We start from the raw sequence: 13,088 nt of genomic DNA on the forward strand, positions 1-13,088 counted from the left end.
ATCTATCTATCTATTTATTTATCTATCTATCTATCTATCATTCTATCTGTTCACACATGAACACGAATATATTTAAAGACTTACAATTTTGGGCTCCGTTCATATCTTATGTAAATGAATCGAGAGCGATAAATTATATTTAGGATTTTGTTATCTAAGGCGACATGGGTGCATTGCTCAAAAACATGTGCACACCACATGAGTCAGTCACTTGAGATCGTTCCCCGCCTCCTAAAATAGTCCCTTAGTGGGAGACCACAGATAAGGTCCTCGCCGCTCAAGATAGGCAGATGTGCCCGAGCGTGGGACCTCGATAAGGCAGGGACTATTTACTTAGGCCTCTGCGTAGGCCATTTACTTTAAGATGCGATTCTCATGTCACCTATTTAAACCGAAGATATTTCCAAATAAAAGCAGTTTCTTACAAAAACTCAACGAGTAAAGTCTTCTTATTTGGGATTTTACATTTGGTCAATCGAGCCTTTAATCGACTCTGCAGTTTCCCCCTACCAAAGGTAAGGAACTCAGAGAAAGGCCAGCTCCTTTAAGCATCTTACAGCTAAAGGTAGCAAAAATAAGTGACTCTTGTTTCCCCCTACCAAAGGTAAGGAACAGAGTATAAATATAAAAAGCAAAAAGATACAAAAGAATCTTTTATGTTTTAAAACAAGCACCTTATAGTCTATAGCTAAAGGTTGCTTTGTGTACCATTATAAATTGTGGTAAGGCGTGCTTGAGGCCATACATCAGCAATTGTGAAATTAAAAAGTGCATAACAAAAGTGCCTTATAAATGCTCTAATAGCATTAAATCAGCTCATAAATAGAGTGCAGTGTATATGCCATAAGAGCATAAATTAAATAAAAAGTGCCTGAAAACAGTGCCTTATAAATGCTCTAATAGCATTAAATCAGCTCATAAATAGAGTGCAGTGTATATGCCAAAAGAGCATAAATGCCGAAATAAATGGCTAAAAAACAAAAAAACTGACTGGACTACAAAAATAATAAAACGTGCCAAATAAACAAAAAAAATCATCTTTAAACATCAAAGGAGCCTCTACCAGCAGCAGAAGCAGCAACAACAGCAGCAGCAGAAGCAGCAACAGCAGTAGCAACAGCAGCAACAACAGCAGCAACAGCAGCAGCAACAACAACGACATCAGCTAAGTCAAAACAAGAATTTTCTGTTTATCCAAACACACATATATATATAAATACATATAAAATACATATACACGTACTATATATATTAAGAAATTACAAAAAATTTTCAAAATGATGTCAGAAAAGACTATTCAATTCCTTAAGAAGCAGTCCGAAATTATTTTGGAAATTAGAAAGTTGGAAGTAAAACCAACATTAACAGATGTAGAAATTCTAAAATTAAATGAGCTTCAAAAATGTTTCATTGCTAATCATAGCAATTTGTTAAAGATCGGCGTTGTCGATCATGAATATTTTAACGCGAAGCAGTATGATTTAATAATGATGGTGTTAGAAAAAATTAAAAATAAAAATGAAAAAATTAAGGGCGAGTCGGTAGAAAACACTTTCCCTAAATCAAACACTGTCCCTAAATCAAACCCTCCCCCTACATTAAACCTTGAAATGTGTGGTCACCCTGAAAAAGAGGGTATAGCACAAAACAACGCTTTAAAAGTAGAGCAGGCATTTCGAAATAATGTTGGCCAATTTCGAGTATATCTAGAAGATACGTCTAAACTAATAGACAGTAGTCCAGATTTCCTTAAAATAAGGAAAAATAAAATTGAATTTTTATGGCATAAAATAGATAACCTGATTGAACAGGTGAATAGTCATTTTGAGAGCTCGCTATTCGAAGAAGAAATTAGCGAACTTGAATTTGACAAACAAAATATTCTTACAGCCATTAATAGTCGACTCAGTGGCACAATAAATAAAGCTGAAATGTCGACGGTTGTTAAGGCGGAGGAGTTACCAACCCTGCCTAAAATACAGATTCCCACTTTCTTTGGTGATTCCAAAGAATGGGATCTTTTTAATGAACTCTTTACAGAGCTCATACATGTGAGAGAGGATCTCAGTCCTTCTCTCAAATTTAATTATCTAAAGTCAGCATTAAAAGGAGAAGCCAGAAATGTGGTTACTCATTTACTGCTCGGCTCTGGAGAAAATTATGAAGCCACTTGGGAGTTTTTGACCAAGCGATATGAGAATAAAAGAAACATATTCTCAGATCATATGAATAGGCTTATGGATATGCCAAATTTAAATTTAGAATCCAATAAGCAAATAAAGACATTTATTGACACGATTAACGAGTCAATTTATATTATAAAATTAAAGGCACAATTACCAGAAGATGTGGATGCAATTTTCGCTCACATAATTCTTCGGAAATTCAATAAAGAATCACTCAATTTATATGAAAGCCATGTTAAAAAGACAAAAGAAATACAGGCACTTTCTGATGTCATGGACTTTTTAGAGCAAAGGCTCAATTCTATATCATCATTCTCACAGGAAGTAAAACCTGTAAAGAAAATGATTAATAATAACAAGAATAAAAATTATAGTGACAATTGTGCATATTGCAAACTACCAGGGCATTATTTAATTCAATGCCATAAATTTAAAATAATGAATCCAGCAGAACGGTCTGACTGGGTAAGAAAAAATGGGATTTGCCTAAGATGTCTGAGGCATCCGTTTGGTAAAAAATGTATAAGCGAGCAGCTTTGTTCGACTTGTCGTAAACCTCACCACACGTTACTTCACTTTGCAGGTCATAATCCAGAAAAAGTGAATACGTGTAGAACAACAGGTCAAGCCTTGTTGGCCACGGCCTTGATTCAAGTAAAGTCGAGGTATGGAGGCTTTGAACAATTAAGAGCATTGATTGATAGTGGCTCTCAAAGCACAATTATTTCAGAAGAGTCTGCACAGATTCTAAAATTGAAAAAATTTCGGTCTCATACTGAAATAAGTGGAGTATCTTCCACAGGAACGTGCATCTCCAAGCACAAAGCGGTTATTTCGATAAGAAATTCTCCGAAAAATTTAGAAATTGAAGCAATTATTCTCCCAAAACTTATGAAGGCACTTCCAGTCAACACGATTAATGTTGATCAGAAAAAATGGAAGAACTTTAAATTAGCCGACCCCGATTTTAATAAACCGGGTCGCATTGATCTAATCATTGGAGCAGACGTATATACTCACATTCTGCAAAATGGAGTTATAAAAATAGACGGTCTCCTTGGGCAAAAAACTGATTTCGGGTGGATAGTTTCTGGATGTAAAAAATCCAAAGGAAAAGAAACCATTGTAGCCACAACAATAGAAATAAAAGAGTTAGATCGCTACTGGGAAGTGGAAGAAGAAGAAAAAGATGATATCGAGTCTGAAATCTGTGAAAATAAATTTATCAAAACGACAAAAAAAGATTCAGATGGGCGATACATTGTGTCAATTCCATTCAAGGAGGATGTCACCTTAGGAGATTCAAAGAAACAAGCGATAGCTCGTTACATGAATCTGGAGAAAAAACTAAAAAGAAATGAAAAACTTAAGGTTGACTACACTAAATTCATGAATGAATACATGGATTTAGGACACATGATTGAAGTGAGTGATGAAGGCAAATATTTTTTACCGCACCAGGCAGTGATTAGAGATTCAAGCCTTACGACCAAATTGAGAGTAGTTTTTGATGCTTCAGCAAAAACTACGAATAACAAAAGTTTGAACGACATAATGTGGGTTGGGCCACGAGTTCAAAAAGATATTTTTGACATTATTATTAAATGGAGAAAATGGGAATTTGTTGTTTCGGCAGACATTGAAAAGATGTACCGACAAATTAAAATAGATAATAATGATCAAAAATATCAATATATTTTATGGAGAAATTCTCCAAAAGAAAAAATTAAAACATATAAATTAACCACAGTCACTTACGGAACTGCATCTGCACCATATTTGGCTACCAGGGTTCTGGTAGATATTGCAGATAAATGTAAAAACCAAGTTATTAGTGCAATAATTAGGAATGATTTCTATATGGATGACCTAATGACTGGAGCTGATTCGGTAGAAGAAGCTAATAAATTAATAACATTAATTCTCCATGAATTGCAGAAAGTTGGATTCAACTTAAGGAAATGGATTTCCAACAATTCCAAAATATTAACCACTGTGGAGGACACAGGGGACAATAAGGTTCTCAATATTATCGAAAATGAATGTGTTAAAACTTTAGGACTAAAATGGGAACCTCAAAATGATTTATTTAAGTTCAGCGTAAATTGTAATGATGAATCAAAAAATATAAATAAGCGCGTTGTGTTATCAACGCTAGCAAAAATATTTGATCCGTTAGGATGGTTGGCACCAGTCACGGTTTCAGGAAAACTTTTTATTCAAAAACTTTGGATAAATAAAAGTGAATGGGATCAGGAATTATCCATAGAAGATAAAAATTATTGGGAAAAATATAAAGAAAATTTATTATTGTTAGAGAATATTCGAATCCCAAGGTGGATTAATTCAAACAGTTCTTCAGTCATTCAGATTCACGGATTTGCGGACGCCTCCGAAAAAGCATATGCTGCAGTAGTCTATGCTAAAGTAGGACCTCATGTTAATATAATAGCTAGCAAAAGTAGAGTCAACCCTATAAAAAATAGGAAGACAATTCCCAAACTCGAGCTGTGTGCAGCTCACCTGCTTAGTGAATTAATCCAAAGACTAAAAGGATCAATTGACAATATAATGGAGATCTATGCTTGGAGTGATTCCACGATTACCTTAGCATGGATTAACAGTGGTCAAAGTAAGATCAAATTTATAAAAAGAAGAACGGATGACATTCGGAAATTAAAAAATACTGAATGGAATCATGTTAAGTCAGAGGATAATCCAGCAGATTTAGCATCCAGGGGAGTGGATTCTAACCAGTTGATCAACTGTGATTTTTGGTGGAAAGGTCCGAAATGGCTAGCAGACCCAAAAGAACTTTGGCCTCGGCAGCAGTCTGTAGAAGAACCTGTCTTAATAAATACGGTATTAAATGGCAAAATAGATGATCCTATTTACGAATTAATAGAAAGGTATTCCAGTATAGAAAAACTTATACGTATAATAGCATACATAAATAGATTCGTGCAGATGAAAACAAGAAATAAAGCCTATTCATCAATTATTTCAGTAAAGGAGATAAGAATAGCGGAAACAGTTGTTATTAAGAAACAACAAGAATACCAGTTTAGGCAAGAGATAAAGTGCCTTAAAATCAAAAAGGAAATCAAGACAAATAATAAAATATTGTCATTGAATCCATTTTTGGACAAGGATGGGGTTCTAAGAGTTGGAGGAAGATTGCAAAATTCCAATGCAGAATTTAATGTTAAACATCCAATCATTTTAGAAAAATGCCACCTAACAAGCTTATTAATAAAAAATGCTCATAAGGAAACATTGCATGGAGGGATAAACCTAATGCGAAACTATATCCAAAGAAAGTATTGGATTTTCGGGTTGAAAAATTCGTTGAAAAAGTATTTAAGAGAATGTGTAACGTGTGCAAGGTATAAACAAAATACAGCTCAGCAAATAATGGGTAACTTGCCAAAATATAGAGTGACGATGACATTCCCGTTTCTTAATACTGGAATAGATTACGCAGGTCCTTATTATGTTAAATGTTCAAAAAATCGTGGCCAAAAAACATTTAAAGGATACGTTGCTGTATTCGTTTGCATGGCCACCAAAGCCATACACTTAGAAATGGTAAGCGATCTAACTTCAGACGCATTTTTAGCAGCACTCAGAAGATTTATTGCTAGACGGGGAAAATGTTCCAATATCTATTCAGACAACGGAACAAATTTTGTAGGAGCTGCAAGAAAATTAGATCAAGAGTTATTTAATGCAATACAAGAAAATATAACGATTGCAGCGCAGCTTGAAAAGGACAGGATTGATTGGCATTTTATTCCCCCGGCAGGACCTCACTTCGGAGGTATTTGGGAAGCTGGAGTTAAGTCAATGAAATACCATTTAAAGCGTATAATCGGCGACACTATTTTGACTTACGAAGAAATTTCAACTCTTTTATGTCAAATAGAAGCATGCTTAAATTCAAGGCCATTATACACTATAGTTAGTGAGAAGGACCAACAAGAAGTTTTAACACCAGGTCATTTTTTAATTGGAAGACCACCTTTAGAAATAGTCGAACCAATGGAAGATGAAAAAATCGGAAATTTGGATAGGTGGAGACTTATCCAAAAAATGAAGAAAGATTTCTGGGTTAAGTGGAAAAGTGAATATTTGCATACGCTCCAGCAAAGGAATAAATGGAAAAAGGAAATTCCTAATATAGAAGAAGGGCAAATAGTTTTATTGAAGGATGAGAATTGTCATCCTGCAAGATGGCCTTTAGGAAAGGTGGAAAAGGTGCATAAGGGGAATGATGATAAGGTCCGAGTGGCTAAAGTAAAGATGCAGGAAGGATATATCACTAGACCCATTACTAAAATTTGTCCCTTGGAAGGAATAAAGTCTGTTGACAAAAATGAGGCTGACCAAGAGCCAAAAAGACGAACTAGAGCGACATCGGGAATGTCCAAGATCGGAATCATTATGGCAATGTTGTTGTTTGTGTTAAGTTGTCAAGTTTCTAGCGCATTACCTAAAGATATAGCACCAAGATATTCTATAGACAAAATAAATAAAACCTCAGCAATATATCTAGACCCGCTAGGAGATGTTGAGATTGTGAGTACTTCTTGGAATTTGGTTATCTATTATAAAATGGATCCATATTTTAAAATGTTAACAAAGGGTAATGCGCTTATACAAAGTATGAGGAAAGTTTGCGAAAGACTTCATAGCTTTGAAGAGCAATGTAGTCTAGTCTTAGATAATATGCAAAGTCAGTTATCGGAACTTGAAGAAAACAATAAATTGTTTATGATGCAGTCTAGATCTAGAAGCAAGCGTGCTCCTTTCGAATTTATGGGTTCCTTGTATCATATTTTATTTGGTATAATGGATGAAGATGATAGAGAGCAATTAGAAGAAAATATGAAGAATTTGTTAGATAACCAGAACAACCTTGATAAACTAATTCAAAAACAAACATCTGTGGTTGATTCAACTTCTAATCTATTAAAGAGAACAACAGAAGATGTTAACTCCAATTTTAGAAGTATGCAAATAAGAATTGAGAACATGACAGAAGTTCTTAAAGAAAATTATTATGTTTATAAGGAATCAATAAAATTCTTTATGATTACGAAACAGCTACACTCATTGATTGAAGAAGGCGAAAAAATTCAAGCAGGCATTATAAGCCTGTTGATTGATATTAATCACGGTAGGCTAAATACAAATATTCTCAGGTAAGGTTCCTGCGAATTCAAAAGTCCGTCTGCAATGTACTGGCTCTCAAATTGAATTGTTTGATTTGCCTCAGCAAGGAGTTTTAAGCATTGCGCCATATTGTACGGCAAGAACCGACGATAAAATTCTAGTTGCCCACCATAACATTCAGTCCGAAAGTGAAGAATTATTATCAACACCTTATATAGGAGAAGTTAGTGAAGTGCCGAAGATTATTTGGGATCCGCTGAAACTATCAATATTAAATCATACTGAGGAATTTGAACGATTGAATAATGAAATTAAATTTATGAAAGAGAACCATCAAAAATTGAAAGATTTACATTTCCATCATATTTCCGGACATGCTGGATTAATTATTGCTTTAATACTAATGATAGTATTAATAATATATTTCATACGGAAATGTGCTGTGCAACAAAGAATGCAAGCAATAACCTTTGCAGGTCCGTTGCCAGTACTATAAATATCAATAGTAAATAAACAATAAAATAATATAACAAATAAAAATATACAGTCCACTATATCGTTATTTAATAGAAAATGTACTTCTACATAGAAAAAGCAAAATGTTTAAAATAAGTTAATTGAGTACAAATTGTTGAATTAAAAATAATATAAACCATAATTGTAATCCAATAAAATTAAAAGCCAGAAAAACTAGGCCCATTGAAATCTTAGTTGCAAAATAAATGAACATATATCAAATAAATACAGTCCACTACTGTTATAAATGCAACTAATATACTAATGTACATCTCAGCTTTGCTGGCCCTTTGGCAGAATGTTCACACATGAACACGAATATATTTAAAGACTTACAATTTTGGGCTCCGTTCATATCTTATGTAAATGAATCGAGAGCGATAAATTATATTTAGGATTTTGTTATCTAAGGCGACATGGGTGCATTGCTCAAAAACATGTGCACACCACATGAGTCAGTCACTTGAGATCGTTCCCCGCCTCCTAAAATAGTCCCTTAGTGGGAGACCACAGATAAGGTCCTCGCCGCTCAAGATAGGCAGATGTGCCCGAGCGTGGGACCTCGATAAGGCAGGGACTATTTACTTAGGCCTCTGCGTAGGCCATTTACTTTAAGATGCGATTCTCATGTCACCTATTTAAACCGAAGATATTTCCAAATAAAAGCAGTTTCTTACAAAAACTCAACGAGTAAAGTCTTCTTATTTGGGATTTTACACTATCTATCTATCTATCTATCATCTATCTATCTATCTATCTATCTATCTATCTATCTATCTATTTATCTATCTATCTATCTATCATCTATCTATCTATATATCTATATATCTTTCTATCTTTCTATCTATCTATCTATCTATCTATCTATCTATCTTTCTATCTATTTATCTATTTATCTATCTATCTATCTTTCTATCTATCTATCTATCTATCATCTATCTATCTATCTATCTATCTATCTATCTATCTATCTATTTATCTATCTATCTATCTATCTATCTATCTATATATCAATCTATCTATCTTATTTAACTAAAATATACATATATCATGATTAATACGTAGAGTATCCAACTCGCGACCTATTTCAACTTCAACGATGTCTCCTTGCTGATTTAGACTTGATTTCGGACACTAATCTGTTTGCTCCTGGTCTAATGTAATAATCTCACGGCAAATTAATGCTGAACACGAAGTGGAAAAGTCTTAACATGCATCAGTATGAATCATTGCGAGTGTTGTTCTTAATTAACAGCGAATTGTTGGATGCACCTAGCGGCGAGGACAGGCCATATAAATGTGTCTCAAGATCTCACTTCATGGCATTTCATTCAAGAGTTTCCAGCAAAATCGCAAAAAAAAAAAAAAAAAAACGAAACAAATAAAAACCCGAAGCTCTTTAATGAAATGTCAGACACTTAAAAGCGTAATTTTATTTTGGCACTCTTTGAGCCGATGTCGAAAAACAGGTCAAGTAACAAAAAGATTTTAATGCTCAGACACTGTACGAGTGCATATTATACAATTCATTAAAGAGACCCATCCAAATTTGGTCAAAAGTAGGCACCACAAATTTAGTGTCTGCTGGCTTTTTATATTTTTTTTTCCATTTTTTTCGGCTGTTTTGCTTGGCTCCCTTCGACTGGTCTTAACCAATTTTGGTCAAACTTTGTGATTTGTGCTTAATTGCGGTTTTTGCTTCGCTCCCTCTCAGCACGCCATTTATGGTAGCATTTGTGTCGAGCGTCGTGAAAACAAGTTAATAATTTCATGGCTGGCTTAATCATCGTTGTTAGCCACGACCGAACTGAACTGACTATTTTTAACTAAACATTTCACCAGGCAAACGTGTTGCGACTCAGTCTGCGAAGATTCTGCCAAATTTGCTTTTGAATTAGACAGTTCAGTCGAAGAACTAATCAAATTAAATTAAGCTTATGGACAATCATTTTTAATACAACAATTGTTGAGAAATATTGTTTTTAAAGTTACATATATGTATCTGCTTTAAATTCGATATTTTATATTTTGATATTTTCGATATTCGCTATATTCGTTATTTTGACAGAGCTCTTTCCTTAAAAAGAAATATTTAATATCTATTTATGTAACTTCCTTAACTCCCCAATGGCGTTAAATGTTTTAAAAATAACACTCCATTCACACTCCTTGTTGGTCCTCAATTACCGTAACTATTTTTATCGCCGCGGTGTGTCAACTGTACAAGCGTCTAATGAAAATTTACGAGACGCGCAACTTTGTTCGCCCGCCCGCCCAACTGCGTCAAACGCAATTCTGTGAAAGTGAAAATGGGGGAAAAAAAACCAGGCGCAGACACAGACATCTTTAAAATTCCATTCCACCTGTTGTGTGAAACTTTCCGCAGTCAAGGACATTCAGTGTAGGGCCTTGCTTTCGTCATCGCAAACTTCCGCAAACACACCGATAGGCGCGAGCACGCACACACTCGCAGAATGGCAACGCAGGCGCCCTGTTAAGTATGCTATAAATTGCCGCATTCATTCATAAAAATTCACCGGGCCCACAAAAAGTTTACGCAAGCCAGAGAAAGCGAAATACCAAGCGAGAGAGAGAGAGAGAGGGTTTGAGGGGGAGAGAGATGAAGAGAAAGTTGGAGAATTTGCAGGAGAACAGTGCCGGCAATGTTTAGCTCTATCGATTTTCGAACTTTCCGGGCCGAGAGAAAGTAAGAGAAAGGGGTTGGAGAAATATCTCCTTGACTTTGAACCGAGCTAAGTTTTCCACACGTGGCACACGGTTCAAAGTGCACCAGTCCCAGGCAGTTTTTTTTATTATTATTTTCTTTATATATACATATATTTTTTTTGCCTACCGGTTGACGGATAAAACCGGTAAGCATTTATCATCTTTGCCGTCGCTCAACCAACCCGATTCCTTTGCAAAGGCCTTGCCAAGAAGGCGTTCAAAATTAAAAGTCGCTCAACTGCGGCACAAAAAAAAAATAAAATTAAAAACCACAGAAACAACAACAAAATGCATTGCGCAAATGCGAATGATATTAAAATGAAAAGTTTGCCAAGTAATAAACTGATAAAGAGGCGACGTCTGCGCCCGACGTCGACATATCGCAAGAAGGTAACTTATTAAACAACATGGAGCTGGCTTTTGATACCCTCACCTGTGCGGACCTACAAACGGGTAATAATATCCTTTTAAGTCGGTTTGTTACATAAAATGATGATAAACGAAGTCTTGTTTAAATCAAGTCGATCTAATTGATCGTTATAAGCACATTATACCAATCATTAATATATAAAATATATCAACATTTTATTAGAATCTAACAAGAGTTATAATTATAATATAAGAAAATGTAAGATATATGCTAAGGATATATTCTATATAAGAATGAGTTTAAATATTATATGACAGCACATCATATAACATAACATTCGATGGTTACCCTCCGTTTTGATGCCTTGCAAGGACATTTTTAGTTCGGCGATGGTGAAATGGACTTTTCCTTTCTTGTTATTAATACACACACGCACTTATGCCGCGATCCAGTTGTTTTTGTTGCTGTGGCAGTGTGACTGCCTCGTTGCAGCAGATAAATGTAAATTATTATGTCGTAAATTTGTTGACTGCCATGTTTGTGGCTGCAGCCTCACACTGACATGGCCGAAAGAGTAAAAATGTAAAAAGAAAAAAAATAAGAACCGCCTCCAAACAGCCAACAACAATGCGACTCAACCAGATCGGCGCAAATTAAAACCCCTGAAAATGCTTAATAAAATGCCTTGATTGAGTCGCCGTTTGCATAATGCGCTAAAAACAAAAGCTAAAAAAATATAACAAAAAATGGCAACAAAAATGAAAAAAGAACGAGGTAATCAGAAATATTGTGTGGAAATATGTATTGAGCCTGGGCGAACCGGATGCCTAAGATAGGCAGCAACACGTTGATTTATTTGAGTCGGCACACGACCAGACGACAATGACATACGCATCTAGAGTGGCAAAAAGTGCAAGTTGCAAGTTGCAAGTCGCCAGTTGCCAGTTGACGTGTGGGCCAAGATGGCGAAGAGGCGTTCCAGATCGAAGCGTGCCAAGAACGCCTCCGTCTTAGTTTTCGCTGTAGCCTGTGGCGTGTGCCAAGAAGGTTTGCTTCCAACGCCCTTGAACTCATCGCATACAGTACATGTATCTGTGTCTGTATCTGTTCCTCATGACTGACCGACATTTGGCAGATCAGCGCCTCAGGTGGGTGGATATGTGGAGAATCAACAACCCCCGCATAAGCAAAAACCGGCCACAAATATTTTACGACGTCATCCGTACGCTTCCTCTACACTTGTCGATGCCAAGTTCGCACGCAGAATTTTCGTTTTTTTTTTGTGTGGAGGTGGATGTGTTGGAGGAGGAGTATATGGCCCCACGTGATCTGCGATCTGCGGCCGAGTCGCGTGCCACATTGTCCTACACACCGACACATGGGTCACTCACTCGCACACTGAACTTGCTCCATAAAAAGAAGGCAGCTCGACAAAAACACAAAAAATACAACTAGTGAGCAAAACGTAACCGATCTGCCAGAGAATGGAGGCGTCTGCCAATTTGGCTTGGAAAGTGGGTGCACTTAATATGCACACTTTGCTTAGGCGCGATCAATTTTCGTGTAGTGGGGGTGTGGGAACTTTTTGGCATACGCCGCCTGCTGGCTTTTTGAATTATCACACATAAATTTCACACACAAAGTAGTTTGGCCCGACTGCAACCACCGCCCACCCAGCATAACGGAACCCACAAATATAAAAAAAAAAACAAAAACCAAGCCGATGCGATCCGGAACCCCGAAAGACCTGGGCGAGATCGCCTCTAATTTAATTAGTTGCGCGTGCAACAGCCTCCTCCCGATTTTCTGGGATCTTCGAGCTGCCGGTTTGGCGTTGCCCAGGGTCCATGGCTACCATGCTTCGGTTGGAACGCCTTGTTATTTATGCGTCGCCTGCTTTATGGCTTCCCATATAAATTCTCATTTCGCTTGTCATCATTTTCGGTTCGTTCTCTGGGTTGGTTTTCAGTTTCTGGGCGAGTTCCACTGATGCGTTAAGTGCATGGCATTTGGTTGCGAGTTGATGATCGCTGCAGCAAATTATGTGCATTACGGCAGATCCATTTTGGGGGTGGCAAGTGAGTGGTCAGTTAGAGCAATTGAACTTGACAATA

The 13,088-nt window shown here is 36.3% G+C and overlaps 2 protein-coding genes across 2 annotated transcripts in view; one reads left to right on the forward strand and one right to left on the reverse strand.

Annotated features, from left to right (window-relative positions):
* The window catches only part of LOC6616661 (hormone receptor 4), a 53,406-nt gene that overhangs the window by 21,717 nt on the left and 18,601 nt on the right, over positions 1-13,088 (reverse strand). The gene's annotated exons all lie outside the window — the stretch shown is intronic.
* LOC116801401 lies at positions 1,206-7,929 on the forward strand. Its single transcript, XM_032720631.1, has 2 exons — positions 1,206-6,147; positions 7,586-7,929. The coding sequence occupies exons 1-2, from the start codon at positions 1,278-1,280 to the stop codon at positions 7,855-7,857; spliced, it is 5,142 nt and encodes a 1,713-aa protein (XP_032576522.1). The 5' UTR covers positions 1,206-1,277; the 3' UTR covers positions 7,858-7,929.

The sequence above is a fragment of the Drosophila sechellia genome, chromosome 3R (assembly GCF_004382195.2).
Source record: "Drosophila sechellia strain sech25 chromosome 3R, ASM438219v1, whole genome shotgun sequence".
In the NCBI taxonomy this organism is placed as follows: Eukaryota; Metazoa; Arthropoda; class Insecta; order Diptera; family Drosophilidae; genus Drosophila; species Drosophila sechellia.